The 13,724-nt window shown below is 40.2% G+C and overlaps 1 protein-coding gene across 2 annotated transcripts in view; it reads left to right on the forward strand.

Moving 5' to 3' along the window:
- ube3c (ubiquitin protein ligase E3C) overlaps window positions 1-13,724 on the forward strand; it is a 30,001-nt gene that overhangs the window by 612 nt on the left and 15,665 nt on the right. For both annotated transcript variants that reach the window (XM_026179788.1, XM_026179789.1), the window contains exons 2-14: window positions 89-203; window positions 334-387; window positions 872-946; window positions 1,411-1,557; window positions 1,686-1,801; window positions 1,910-2,067; window positions 2,620-2,773; window positions 3,639-3,859; window positions 4,009-4,160; window positions 7,310-7,497; window positions 10,276-10,362; window positions 11,798-11,955; window positions 12,240-12,466. In XM_026179788.1, coding sequence (XP_026035573.1) covers window positions 138-203; window positions 334-387; window positions 872-946; window positions 1,411-1,557; window positions 1,686-1,801; window positions 1,910-2,067; window positions 2,620-2,773; window positions 3,639-3,859; window positions 4,009-4,160; window positions 7,310-7,497; window positions 10,276-10,362; window positions 11,798-11,955; window positions 12,240-12,466 — 1,803 coding nt within the window. In that variant the 5' untranslated portion in view covers window positions 89-137. The remainder of the gene's footprint in view (window positions 1-88; window positions 204-333; window positions 388-871; window positions 947-1,410; window positions 1,558-1,685; window positions 1,802-1,909; window positions 2,068-2,619; window positions 2,774-3,638; window positions 3,860-4,008; window positions 4,161-7,309; window positions 7,498-10,275; window positions 10,363-11,797; window positions 11,956-12,239; window positions 12,467-13,724) is intronic.

The following is a 13,724-nucleotide window of genomic DNA, read 5'->3' on the forward strand; positions in this document are numbered from 1 at the left end:
GTGGTCGGAGAAACTGTTAGCCGAAGTTAATTGTTTATAAGTTGGCAGTCAAGTCATCACGACTGGTCTGTTTCATTTTCTCTTTCAGAAATTAGAGTAAGCCTTCGAGTCAGTCAGTCCATGGAAAAAATCTAACGATGTTCAGCTTTGAGGGAGATTTCAAGACAAGACCCAAGGTGTCCCTTGGAGGAGCGAGTAAAAAGGTAAGTGGCATCTCAAAACTGGGAATACATCTGCTGCCATTAACAAACCACACATAGCTCTATGCTTAACAGATGTGGTTAAAACGTGTTGTTGTGTTGCATTTTTATAATAATCTTTGTTGCTTTTCAGGAGGAGAAGGCATCACTGTTGCACCGCACTCAAGAAGAGAGACGGAAAAGAGAAGTAATGTCTCTTCTGAAGTCTTTTGTTGGTGCCCTTTAAAATTTTGCAGCTCATACTATTTGCAATTTTGAAAAGTCAGTTCTTTCATTGTTTCACCCAGCTTGGTCTTGCAAAGAAACATGAAATATTAATGAAAAAGGAGTATATTTGTTTGCGTTCATAAATATAAACGTCACATTTCTTTGTGACAGTCAGCATGACGTTGGAACTAGTGTAGTGCTGCAAAGCTTTTTTCTCCTTGATTTCTTTTTCTGTATATCACACTTACATGCTTCAGATTAATATTAAACAAAGGCCCAAGAAAATACAGAATGCAGTTTTTTTTAAAGTAGTTATTTCATTTATTAAGGGAAGAAAGTTATCCAAATCTGTCCATATAGTATGTCAAAAAGCAATTGCCCCCTAAACTTAATAACTGGTTGTGCTACCATTGGCAGCAAGTAGCACAATCAAGCATTTGTAAATTTTGCTTTAATTTGCTCAGGATGAAAGAAGACGACTGAAGAACGCCATTATCATTCAGTCCTATGTACGCGGTTACCAAGACTTGAAAAAACAGGTATGTCTGCAAGCACATTTCATACATTACATAATTCTAGTGACATTGCATGCGATGACATGTGAAACCCTCTAACTTGCAGCTGGCTAATGAATGACACCGCCTATTTGATGGTGTGGGAAATAGCAAGTTTTTTCGCAACCTTAACTTCGTCCTTGTGATGAGTGTTTTTGGCTTCAAAGATCAGAAATAAACATGTGGCTTTAGGCAAAATTGTGAACTTCTGCATCTCATCAGGAAGTCGGTTGGTCCACAGACAGTTACAGCAATGATATTGTGTTACCTTACTTAAAAGAAGTTGATGCTGCATCTTGTTGTTTCTGTTAAAATGCAAATGTGGTGATCACATTTTCTTTCTTGTTTTGGGAACTGTATTGATTTGTGGTAGCAGCATTTCTGTTTTTGTACCAAGTCTGCTCAAACAGAGTGTTTACAGTGTGTGACCTGTGACTTTCTTTCTCCAGTATGCCATACAGCGGGCAAAGTTTGACGAGCGTGTCAGCCAGACGCAGTCGGGAGGAGTTCAACACGCCCTGGATGGCGTTGGTCTCTGCCTCTTATCAAGACAATTAATATTTTTCTACAGACAGAGTGTGGATGCCCATAGATTGGTGAGAAGACAAAAAAACCCCCGAGCCTTAGGCCCTTTGGTTGTATCAATAGATTTAATAGATGCTAATATATTAAAAAGTTGTGTTTGCCAAAGACCAAAACTGTGTCTAACTGTGTGTTGATAAAGATATGGCTGTGCCAGAACCTGGTGAAGCACAACGGCCAGTTTGTGAAGCTGTTGGTTGGCCCACAGAAGAAGACATGCGTGTTTCAGATCAAGAGGATCTTAGGCTTCTGCTGCAGGTATTGGAAATAAATAATTTTCTTACAGATGCATAAATGCAAAAGCTGATGGGATATCTGTAACAGAAGTTGCCATTATCACTCTTGTCGCTCTCTCCTGTCTTTTAGACTCTTGCAGAGCTGCACGGATGACAGTTTAAATGTTGCAGTTCCCATGCGAATGCTAGAAATCTTTTCTACAGAGAGAACCTATCTTCCCGTTATTCCAGATGCTAATAATGTAGCTTCATTACTCGAGCAGATTTTGCACTACATGGTACAGAAAGGTAAGCTCACTGGCTTAACTTTTATCTCTGTTGTGAGTCTGCGGTCAGGATTTTTTTTTCTTTCTTCTTTTTATAGAAAGAAAAGAAATGTCAGTGACACACAGATTCCTGCAGCATAGGTGCAAATAAACCTGTTGAGACCAAATTATTAAACAATAAGGGGTGTGCAGAGATCTTGAATGTGTGTCAATATAATTTTGTCAGTGTTTTTTATCAGTACAGGGCAGTTCATGTTGTGACTGGTACAGGATTACATTCAAGTCAAGTGTATTTCAAGTACTGACGATTTCCCAGAAGCATGAGTCATTTCAAAAGCACGGTTTAAAGTTAGTCATTGTTGTCTGCACGAAACATTTTTTAGCATTACATCTGAAAAAAATCCTACTTTTTAGCCTGAATGTTAGGTTTAAGGGACTCATTTTTACAACATTTCAGTTACTGCAAACAGGAAGATTTCTTTTTTTAATATGTTTATATTAAATACGTAATTACATTAGCGTTTTCTCAGATAATTATTTTGAGTGTTAATTCTTCTCTCTGTCCTCTCATCAGGATACTACAGGTCGCTGTATATTCTTGTGAATCACAGGCTCCCTTCCAGTCTGGAGTACAGCGACGCTCCCACTATCCCCCTGGCAAGCACACTGTTGGAGCACATCCTCAAACCTCTGCACTTTACCTACTCCTCCTGCACAACAGGCGCAAGGTACAGTGAGCAAAGCAGGAGAACAGGAACATTTGCACAGGATGCGACAAGAAAGACGCCCCTAAAAGATTACCTGCTAGTATTTGTCGTACAATGATGATTGTCTGAAGGACAGTTTTAGAGAAATTAGTGCATGCATCTCCAAAAAAAGAAGACAGCGCTGCTATTTTCACTTTTTGGGAAAGTAAGCTAAAACAGTAAGCAGTGGCATTCAAAAAACTTAGTTTGCCCTGTATTGTTTAACTATTTACTGAAGGAATTGTCTCAAAAGTTACACAATTCTGCAGAACGCCCGGCACATACAGTAAACAGTGGAGACGATAGCGGCATAATAGCAGGAACAGAAGGTGTTTGTCTCTGTTGAATTCTTTTAAAATCATCCATTAAGCCAATCAGACAAACTACACCAGTTTTTGTCCCTCTTGTCAATAGTGAAGCAGTAATTGCTTCACAGACCAATTTACAACAAGCCATAAAAGTTTCCCAGACTTGCTTGCTCGCTGGAGTGCAGAATACCAGCCTGTTTGTCTCTTGGTTTGAGACATTCTTAATAACAAACGACGAGAGGACTTCTTTTCTTCTTTGAAGAAAAGCAAGACGGGAGTGAGAGGAACTTGTGTACATACTGGCTCTAACAGCTAATTATCTGACTTGGCTCGCCAGATGTGTGTGACCAGGCTACACAAAGCAGCACTGTTTGGAGAGACAATATTGGAGAAGTCACACAGTAGAAAGAGCAGGGAGATGTTAAATCAACCCATACTTTAGTGAATTTATCGATGAGCAAACAGTATTTTGATATTATTTTTATTTTGTTAGGATTTCACACAGTGTACTAATATCTGCTTTGTCTGTCATGTTACAGGCAGTTTGTATTTGCGGCTTTTACCGAGGAGTTCATCTCTGCTCCGTTTACTGAGCAGATCTTTCACTTCTTTATCCCGGCACTATCAGACTTCCGTCACTCATTCCCTTTCGAGGCTTTCCTGAGCTCCCTTAAGGCCACGATCGACTCCTCTTCAGCAGCACAGAGCCAAGCACCATGGCTGTTTTATTTTGTCCTCTCTGCAGGGGAGAACCGCCTAGGTCAGTGGGAGTTTAGAGCTGAACACACAGGCTCATGCTTGTGCTGTACTTGTTTCTCCTGTACATTCCTCTGTGTGGTAATGAGACTGATTTATAGAGTGGGAGATGGGTTAATGTGCGCGGTAATGATGAATGATGCGCGTTGGCAGGCTCACTATCAGAGGAGGGTCTCCTGTTGTACCTCCGGGCCCTGCAGACGCTGCTGCCGCTGCTGCCAGTGTCAGAAAGCAGCACCAGGCCAGAAGTGAGCAGCGACTCGGAGGATGACGATAACGCTGGCATCCAGCCGCTACCCATGCAGGTAAAATCCCCGCATATATGTCCAAATATCTCAGCGCACAGCATGCCTCGGTGAGGGATGTCAGTGTTGATAAGGCCCCTCTACACATTTCTAGCATTGACACAATTCAGTTAATTTTTACTTTTATTTCTACATTCAAAACATGTGCAAAGCCCCATTTTTTTTAAATTTTTTTTTTTTTTTTTGTCATGAGTTTTGCTTTGTAGATGTGAAACTGTCCCGCAAGACATTTACCTTTACATAGCATAAACAATATGGCTAACTATAACAAAACAAAAGTTTCTTACAGTCAAAGCAGTTTTGATTTAAGCAAAACTTGAATATCTCAAAAAGGTCATTCTCGTGTCTGTTAACAGTTTTCACTAGAAATGTGACTTAGCCTGTTGGCTGATACCAGCACAAGGTTCATGTTGTACTCAGGTAGGGCTGCTCAATTAATCGAATTTTAATCACGATTACGATCTGGGCTTTCAACGATCATTAAAAATGACTGAGCCGATTATTGGCCCCTCCCTCATTTATCCGCGACACCTTAAAGGCCGGTCCGTGGGGCATAAACCGGTCCGTGGTGCAAAAAAGGGTGGAGACCGCTGATTAAGAGGACCCGAGGGAAGCTCGGAAAGCTAAGCAGAAGTTATTTGGAGAGGAGAGTGACTGCCGCTGGTTGAAAAGAGAGGTAAAAAAAAACTTCAGTGGTGTTGCACACTATTTTATATTATTTTTTAAAGTCATTATTCAATACGTTGTCATCGTTAACCCTTTAAAGCCGGTCAGAGCAGCACGCTCCGTTTTGTGTAACAATTTTTAAATCCCTGTAGAACCTGAACAGTGTAAGCTAGCGCAATAATTTGTTTTGCATATGAAACCGGAGGAGTTGTACTTACATCTGATGCCATCAGCTTGTCCTCGGTCACGGTTTCCTTCCACATAAAGCTTTGCAAAAATTGCATAAAAAGCGCTTGCAGGAACAAAAACATAATATTCCAGAAACACGCTTTGTGATCCGATCAGCTGTTCATAACACTTCCCACAGTGTAACAGAGTCAGCAGTGTTGCCAACTCCTCAGTAAGGAAAATCGCTATTGGTTGTCCTAAAAGTCGCTAGAAGTCGCTAAATGACGTCATCGCCAAATTTGCATAATAGGTCATGCTAATCTAATTGTAACCTATGTTGTTGGAGAGAGAAATAACATCGTGGAAGAGACATAAAGTGAGTAAAAAACGTCCTAAATGCATTTAGAATTTATTTAGAACTACAAATTAAATTTCTTTTAGCAATTATTGTTTTTTTTAATGTCACAATTCCAACCCTGCTCCTTTACCCGGCAAAAGTGACCCGAAATAGGCGCTCTGGTGGAGTTACTTTGTGTGTGTGTGTTTATAAGTAGTTTTAAACCTTGTGATCCACAAAACAGCATAAGAGTAAAAGAAGAAAGTAAAAGCAATAAGGGCTTTCACGTCTTTTTTTTAGCGGGTCTGAAAACTTGCTAAATATAGCGACAAAGTTGGCAACACTGGAAGTCGCGAACTATCGCATGTGCGCCATTTCCTGCCCGAAACCGGAAGTGACGTCATTTTCGCGGAAATGTAGTTTTTTTTACTTGTAGGCCTTAATTGCCTATACTGGTGTTTTTATAAGTCATGTTTGACTCTATACTTTTCTGAATAGTTTCTGTGATGCTTAGAACTCGAATTGTACTGCTGGAAATGGTTTATTTTGATGCACCTGCTGTTTTCTTTGCAAATTTGCATCATAGGATTGTTTTTTCGTTTTTCCTGCAGTATATAAAAATTGGTGTATCTCCAAAATAAAACTATGAAGACACTCAAAATAAATTTCCTGTTGTTGTAAACTATTTTTTGCAACTTTTTTTGTATTTCAAGTTTTGAGGGATAAACCTCTTAAATTTCTCCAAGTAGAAATATATGTAAAAAAAAACCCCAAAAACGATTTTCAATTTTTTTGTAGTTTATTGTACTTTTTTGCAATTAATGTAATTACTATGGACTTAATGCATACATATTATTACAATATAGGCTATAACAGTTGTATTGATGTATAGCAACTTGAAATGCTCCCACAAATGGCACTACAACATGTAAAAAAAAAATAATAATAATAATAATATAAGCTCTGGCGGACTTGGTTCTATAGTAGGTCGTAAGGGTTAAATAAATATCGTCAAATAATCGAGATCTCAATTTCAGTGAAAATAATCGTGATTATCATTTTTGCCATAATCGAGCAGCCCTATACTCAGGTAATGTCAGCCTCTCTAATGTAAGCTGTGTGGCAGCGATGGAGAAGCCACACTTTTCATTGTGTGAACAACTGGGAGTTTGTTTCCCAAACTCAGGAATAAAAGGAATTAACAGACTATTCCTTATGTGCTTATGATGCTGAATGAGTTTAAAGTGATAAGTTAACATAAAGGATGACAATCAGCTGAATAACTGAAGGTAAAATGGCATTAAATCACAACATTTGCCAAATTATTTCTTATTAGCTTTGCTATGGCGGTTGTGGTTGGTTTAGTTTGTTTCTGTGTTTTTGTGTTTGAAGCAGGATTACTCATTACTTATCGATGGATTTAGAGTAAATATTTACCACCAGTTGGTGGTTGGCCCACTGTAAACATGATTAACTTACGAAACTGAATAAATGAATATTTGGAAGGATTCTGCACCGCTGTGGCTTAAAACATTTTGCCTCAGACCTTCAAAAATGCGTACATTCAGACACCTCGTCTAGCGATAATAAAGCGATAATATACGATACAATATATTTTATTGTCCTAGTTGGGAAATTCGTTGTGCACTCTTGTGTGGTCACAGAAGATGCTTTCACCAAGAGCCAATAAACATTTCTTTAAAAGAGAAGTAAATAGATAACTGTTATCACAAGCACAAACCAGGCAGATTAGTAGCAACAAACACTCCACAATACTCTCATATGACACCGACAAGTTTAAAAACTGATATTTAAACGCTTGGTTTTATTAACAGTAACCTAAAAATTGCAGATTGCATCTCGAAAATAAACTATAAAAAACTAAAATAACATTTTTATTTTTTTTTACCCTCGTACACATACTTCTCAATCACATAATCACAGTCCTTTAAATAACACTCATCTCTTTCTTCACTAGGATGACAGCCGGATTTCAGTTCAGCTGATAACAGAAGAGTGTGTCCACAAACTGGACACCAAACACCAGACTAACGCCCTGCTCAACCTGGTGTGGAGGGATTCAGCCAGCGAGGAGGTCTTCACCATGATGGCGTCCATCTGTCACACGCTGATGGTGCAGCATCGTCTCATGGTGCCAAAAGTCAGGTACAAAGACGCACATTTTTGGGGGGTCTTTCATTCTTCCTGTGTCATGTAATGAAGTTAATGTAAGTAGCCTTACGCCAGGAGGCGTGTCTGAATCAAAAACACAACCTCAAAGTAAATGTAAAAGCTTTTCGTTTTTTAAATGGCATATCATAACACTTTGCACATCTCGACGGGATCAGCCTTGCATCCCAGGAGCCACCTGATTGAGAGGAAAACTGTGTGTTTATGTGTTTCCGCGCTGTAAGCAGTAATGTAAGTAACGATAAAACCAGGCAGGCAGGCAGTTATCAGTGGTCCGCACCCGCTGGCATTTACAACCGGCAGAGGAAGCCGGGATGTCAGGGAGGCTGTCAGTTCTGGATGAGGGCAATTACCCCTTTTCAGGTTGATTGCATTAGGGCCAGGATGTCAGAGGTAGCGTGGGGGTCTAGATGGTGCATTGACTGACAGGAGGTGATCAGGCTGAGCTTCATGGACGGGCAACCAGCTCTAGTTAATTATTATTGAAGCCAGTTGCTGTCAGTTCATTTATATGTGAGGATGCATTTCGGGATCACATTAGCAGCTCTGCTTTACTAGACAGATATTTTGCTATTATTTGAATCCATAACATTCCCCAAATCCTTTCAAGTAATTATATAAACTGGGCATGTGCAGCTGGACTCTAGTGGTCAGCTAGTAATTTTGCATTGTTGTTTACAAGCGGTTGACAAGAATTTAGAAGAATTTCAGCCCTTATTTTTAAATGTATTTATTTATTTTTACAGCTTCCTCTTTCTCTCGGCTTTTACCATAAATCCTGTCCTTCCTCTTCCATCATTATTGGATATCTGTACAAAATAATTAGCTCACTGAGAAAGATTAATCACTGCAGGAGTGGATGGGATAGCTTTACAAGAGGCTAAGGGGAGCAAATTGCATTCTGGTCTTGATTTACGAGTCTTAAAGCAAAAAAAAGAAAGGAAAAAAAAAAGAAGCCGGCCAGTCGTGCAGCCAGCCCAGCACACTGCCTTTTTAATAAATATGTAAAATGTCTCATTAAACTGCACTCCACACTTTTTTCTATAGGGTAACTTTAAAAGCAGGACAATCAACTGGGACCAAAATAGATTTTTGATTGATTTGCTAATTATACTTAGCTCAGGTTTGTTCTGGAGACCACGCAGTAATTCACTTTAACTGTTAGGGTTGGATATTTGGTGTAATTTCACTTTGATTGTTTGGTTTCTTCCAGTGTAGCACTCTGCTGCTAACAGGGTCACTCTGATTAAGTGACCTCCATTTACTTTTGAACCGTTACCGCGATCTTTGTGGTGGTGTGATTAAAAAAAAAAAAAAAAAATGCTGTTGGTTCATGCGGACACAGAAGCCAGCAAAACAAATTTGTCTGTAGGCTGAGGCGCGTTCAAGGCTCACGGTATCAGATCTGACCTGAGCACGGCTGATGTTTCGGGGGTTTGTTGTTTGTTTGTTTTTTCTGCTGAACTGAGATTCTTTCATTAGTGCAAAATGAAATGATCCAGACATTATTCATCAACCTGCTTTTTACACACACACTCACACATATGTACACACAACCCCTTCTGATGTCTTGACTTTGTTTATTAGTGGTTCATTCCATGATTGAAATGGGGGTTTGGGTTCTCTCAGGCTGTAAATCAGCATGTCAGCTGGCATTTAGTGTTTTGTTTCCCATTTCAATCAAACACCCACATCACTTGTTATGGGCCCACAGCACTGCTCCTTGCTTCCCTCCAGTGTCTTGTTGCACTGACAGATGGCCTGTGATCAACACAAACCACTTTTCAAGCCATATTGAGGTTTGTCTGCTCCTAATGTTAATCTCCATTTTGGCAGATTGGATGGTGGAATGGGAATTTGAACATTGATACTGAGATGAGACTATCTAGCAGACATGGAATTGCCCCTTTCCCACTCAACCAACTTTTATGTTTTTCCTCTGCTGACCTTTATTCCTCTGTGTTACTGTGAACACATGATGCTGCCCTGTTAACGGCAATCATCCTCATACAGTAGGTGTCAGTAGACAGAGGCCTATTATATGCAGGGCTACTTCATGTTGCTTTTCAGCTTACTTACCACATTATTGTCACCTGTTCTTATCCTCCGTGTGAAAAGCCATGCAATTTAGGAGCATACACAAAAAAAACACACACTTGAACAAAGAGCGCCTTCACACCTTGGTGCCACAGCCCGTTGAGTGCAGAGAGACTAAAGCAAAGTATGTGGGCCTTCCTCTGCGTTATCATGTAATTCACTGTGAGTGTGGAAGCATGCCAGTACTGCAGGGTCACAGCGAGGACCAGGTTTCCCCTCCTCCTACGTCCTGCATTGTCTTGTCGCCCCGTCCCCTGGTCATTAAGTTAAATGGGGCTCCAGCAGGAAGCCAGAGGGCTGTTTATGGGCACCCTCACCACCAACTAGTTTACTAATGGAAGGTGCCTCACCTAAATAAAGCTTAATGGCTAATTTAATCTCCTTTTGCCCCTCGCAAGGTATGAAAGGACAGAAAGAAAAAATACTAAGAAAATTGTGTGAGGGAAATATTGGTTAACAGTGTCTTTTTCTGGGTGTTCCCTGATTAACGGGACAAAGTTGACAATCTCAGCAGGGTAAACAGGTTGGCCAAGGGTAAATGTATTGTTCTTCACACTGATTGTGCCATTTGATTGAAATATCTCACTCAAGTCTTTTCAGTTCCATTTAATATACTTAAATATTTCTGTTTTATGTGCTTGTCTTTGTTCTCTGCAGACTTCTGTACAGCTTGGCTTTCAATGCACGCTTCCTGAGACATCTCTGGCACCTCATCACCTCCATGACAACCAAGATGATCACTGGGTGAGCTACTCTAACATTGACTATATGATTTTTATCTTTTGAAGCATTGTTATAGATATGCAGTGAATCCAGAAAGTATTCACAGTGCTTCATTTGTTGCACAGTTTGTCATGTTACAGTTTTACTCCAAGATGGATTCAGATACATTCAGATAGATCTGGAACATTTCTGCAGCATTGAAGGTCCCAATGAGAACAATGGCCTCCATCATATGTAGATGGAAAAAGTCCACTAGGACTCTCAATAGAGTTGGTAACCCGGCCAATCTGAGAGATTATAGTAGAAGGGATTTAGATAAAGACGTGACCAAGAACTGCGATGGTCACTCCGGCAGAGCATCAGCATTGCTCTTTTGGAAAGAGGAGAATTTCATTGTCCTTCCAGAAGGACAGCCACTTCTCCCACACTCCACCAATCAGGCCTGTGTGATAGAGTGGCCAAACAGAAACCACTCCTCAATGAAAAGGCAGCTGAAGGAATCTCAGACCATGAAAACTAAATTCTCTGGTCTGATGAAACAAAGATTGAACTCTTTGGCCTGAATGCCCAGTGTCATATCTGGAGGAAACCAGATATTCCTCATCAGCTGTACAAGACCATCCCTACAGTGAAGCATGGTGGTGACAGCATCATGCTGTGTGGATGATTTTTCAGTAGCATAAATGAGAAGACTAGTCAGGGTCGATAGAAAGATGAATGCGGCAATGTACGGTGACATCTTTGATGATGGCCTGCACTGAAGTGCTCTGGATCTCGAACTAGGACAACGACCCTAAGCACACAACCAAGATAACAAATATATGTAAATATTATTATGGGGTATTTTGTGTAGAATTTTGAGGTGAGAAATTAATTTAATCCATTTTGCAGTATGAGTGTAATTTGATAAAGTGTGGAACAAGCGCTGTGAATACTTTCCAGACGCACCACGTTTGTATCGTAGATGGTATAGAAGATGGGCATTTGGATGAAAGGGGAACACACAAACATCCATACAGTAAGAGATGAAAAAATACCAGAATATCACCCACCAAAACCTCAAAGAAGCAGACTTTTTGGACAGTCTTTACCACACTACAAGCCATAAGATTAGTCCGATATTAAAAATGCTCCAGAACAGGCAAACAGCACACGCACAGTAAAGATGTCCAGTTTAATGACTTGAACTAGTGGATGAGGCCTAGCAGACACCAACCGGCTCCACCTGCCATTCAGTGTGATTCAGTTAACCAGAAGCAATCTGTAAATATGTTTTTTAATGCTGTAAAGTTGAGCTTTTAACATGGGACTTTTGCAGTAGGCCTCAGTTGGCCAGTAGACAAACTGCAGGTTTTTAAGCTCCCATTAGCTTGTATCCATGTGCAGTATATTTCTGCCTGCTCACACAACCTTATACTTATTTTTTCAAATGTTTATGTGTCTGTGTTTCCTTTAGGTCTATGGTGCCACTCTTACAGCTGATCTCCCGAGGGTCTCCCATGTCCTTTGAGGACTCCAACCGCATCATTCCTGTCTTCTATCTCTTCAGCTCTCTCTTCAGCCACTCTCTTATCTCCGTGCATGACAGCGAGTTTTTTGGACATGCAATGGAAGGTAATAGACATAAACATCTGTTTAACTTGATATAATGGCGTATCTATGGTTCTCTGGTAGTCCTCTAGGTGCCCTGTTTTATATCTACGTTACATATTTTATTTGACAAATATTTTGTACAGAGGTCGTTGGACAGGCGAATGTACGACAGATTGGGATACATATCCATCCCATATCGCTCATTTCCCGCTTGTAACACAATAGTATATCGCTGTTGTCCTTTGTTTTTAGCAGTCACAGGTGGTGCAGATCGATATCTGTAAATGTATTTTCCCTCTCAACAGGTCAGACGCAGTCCTCCATGATGCCCTTCACGCTGTTAGAGCTTGTGACTTTGTCTCGCTGTCTGAGAGATGCATGTCTGGGTATCATCAAGCTGGCCTACCCTAAGACCAAAGCAGAGCACAGAGAGGAGTACATGGCTGCCTTCCGTAGTGTGGGGGTGAAGACGAACACCGAGGTTCAGCAGCATATCCAGGCCGAACAGAAGCGCTGGGTGCAACTCTTCAAGGTAAGATGTGTAGTCCTATATATATATTATAGCATTTTTGTTTGTCTGTTTTGTATTTCTCATTATGTCCAGGTAAAATTATTATTTTCTTCATTTTCAGAGCATAAAAACGTATGACATTGAGGGTTTTGCCAAACACAAAGTGCACATTCAAAAAAAAGCTAAGAGTTAAATTGATGGAAAACAAAAGTGTATCAAGTAATGGGAAAAAATATCAGAGTTTCTAAAAAGCAGAACTTTCAAACTTTGCAGTTCCTACAGTTCTCTAAGTGCATCATGGGAAATAAAGTCAGAAACCTGCTTTCTCACTGTGTGGCAAAGCCAGTAATTTGAAAACTGAAGTTTTGAGCAGTAAAATGTCAGAAAAAACCCCACAGTCTCATTGTTGCGAAAATATTTTTCCTTTAACCTGCTTACACGTGTGTTTAACCCTAAAACATGAGGCAGGAAGTGAGCGCACAATGTATCTCAGTAGATATACCAGCGAGAGAAATTTAGCTAGTGTTTTAAGATGAAGTTTTTCTTTATATTGAGTAGAAAATTTTAAATTTAGCATAAAATTGGAAACTTTTGAATCTTTTCTGGCCTCAGGTGTGGGCATATTTTCTGTCATCGATAAGAAAAATCCAGAGCAGTCATGTGCAAGTAGGAGTTAAGATCACAAAGCACAATAAGGATTCGTGCAGTATCTCAGTAATTAGCTTTCAGTGCACACATGTATTTAGTGAGCATTACATATTCTTCATGAGTCTTTCCTATGATCATGCTAAATCTGTTTTATTGAAGTCTGTTCATCAGCATGTTAACCGTGAAGCATGGCACATTAGCGATGGGCCTAATTGTTGTGTAGTCCCTCTGTGCGTTGAGGCAAGATTGGCCTAATGCTTGTCCATACCAGTGGAAGTTAAGCATGTAAGCATGAACAGGCAAAGATGAGACGGAGCACCAGAGAGGTCATACGCTGATTATTTACCCAGAGGAAATGAGGCAGAAAACATCCTCAACTTAATCCTAGTCTCGATTCCACATCTTCCTTCCACTTCTCCTCTTTGCTTTTCTCCACGAGAAACTGTGTTTAAGCAACTTTGTTCTTGGCCCTTAGACAAAGGATTTAAAAGTGAACGCTTGTGTTCTCTGAAAGGTGGTGAATACGTGAAGCGCATGTCTGGGATTTTCATAAAAGATCAGCTCAAAGGCCTCTTGTCAGCTAAAACGACCCATTAAAGAAGTTGGGAGCAGGGGAAATGCATTTTCCAAA

The sequence above is a fragment of the Astatotilapia calliptera genome, chromosome 9 (assembly GCF_900246225.1).
Source record: "Astatotilapia calliptera chromosome 9, fAstCal1.2, whole genome shotgun sequence".
In the NCBI taxonomy this organism is placed as follows: Eukaryota; Metazoa; Chordata; class Actinopteri; order Cichliformes; family Cichlidae; genus Astatotilapia; species Astatotilapia calliptera.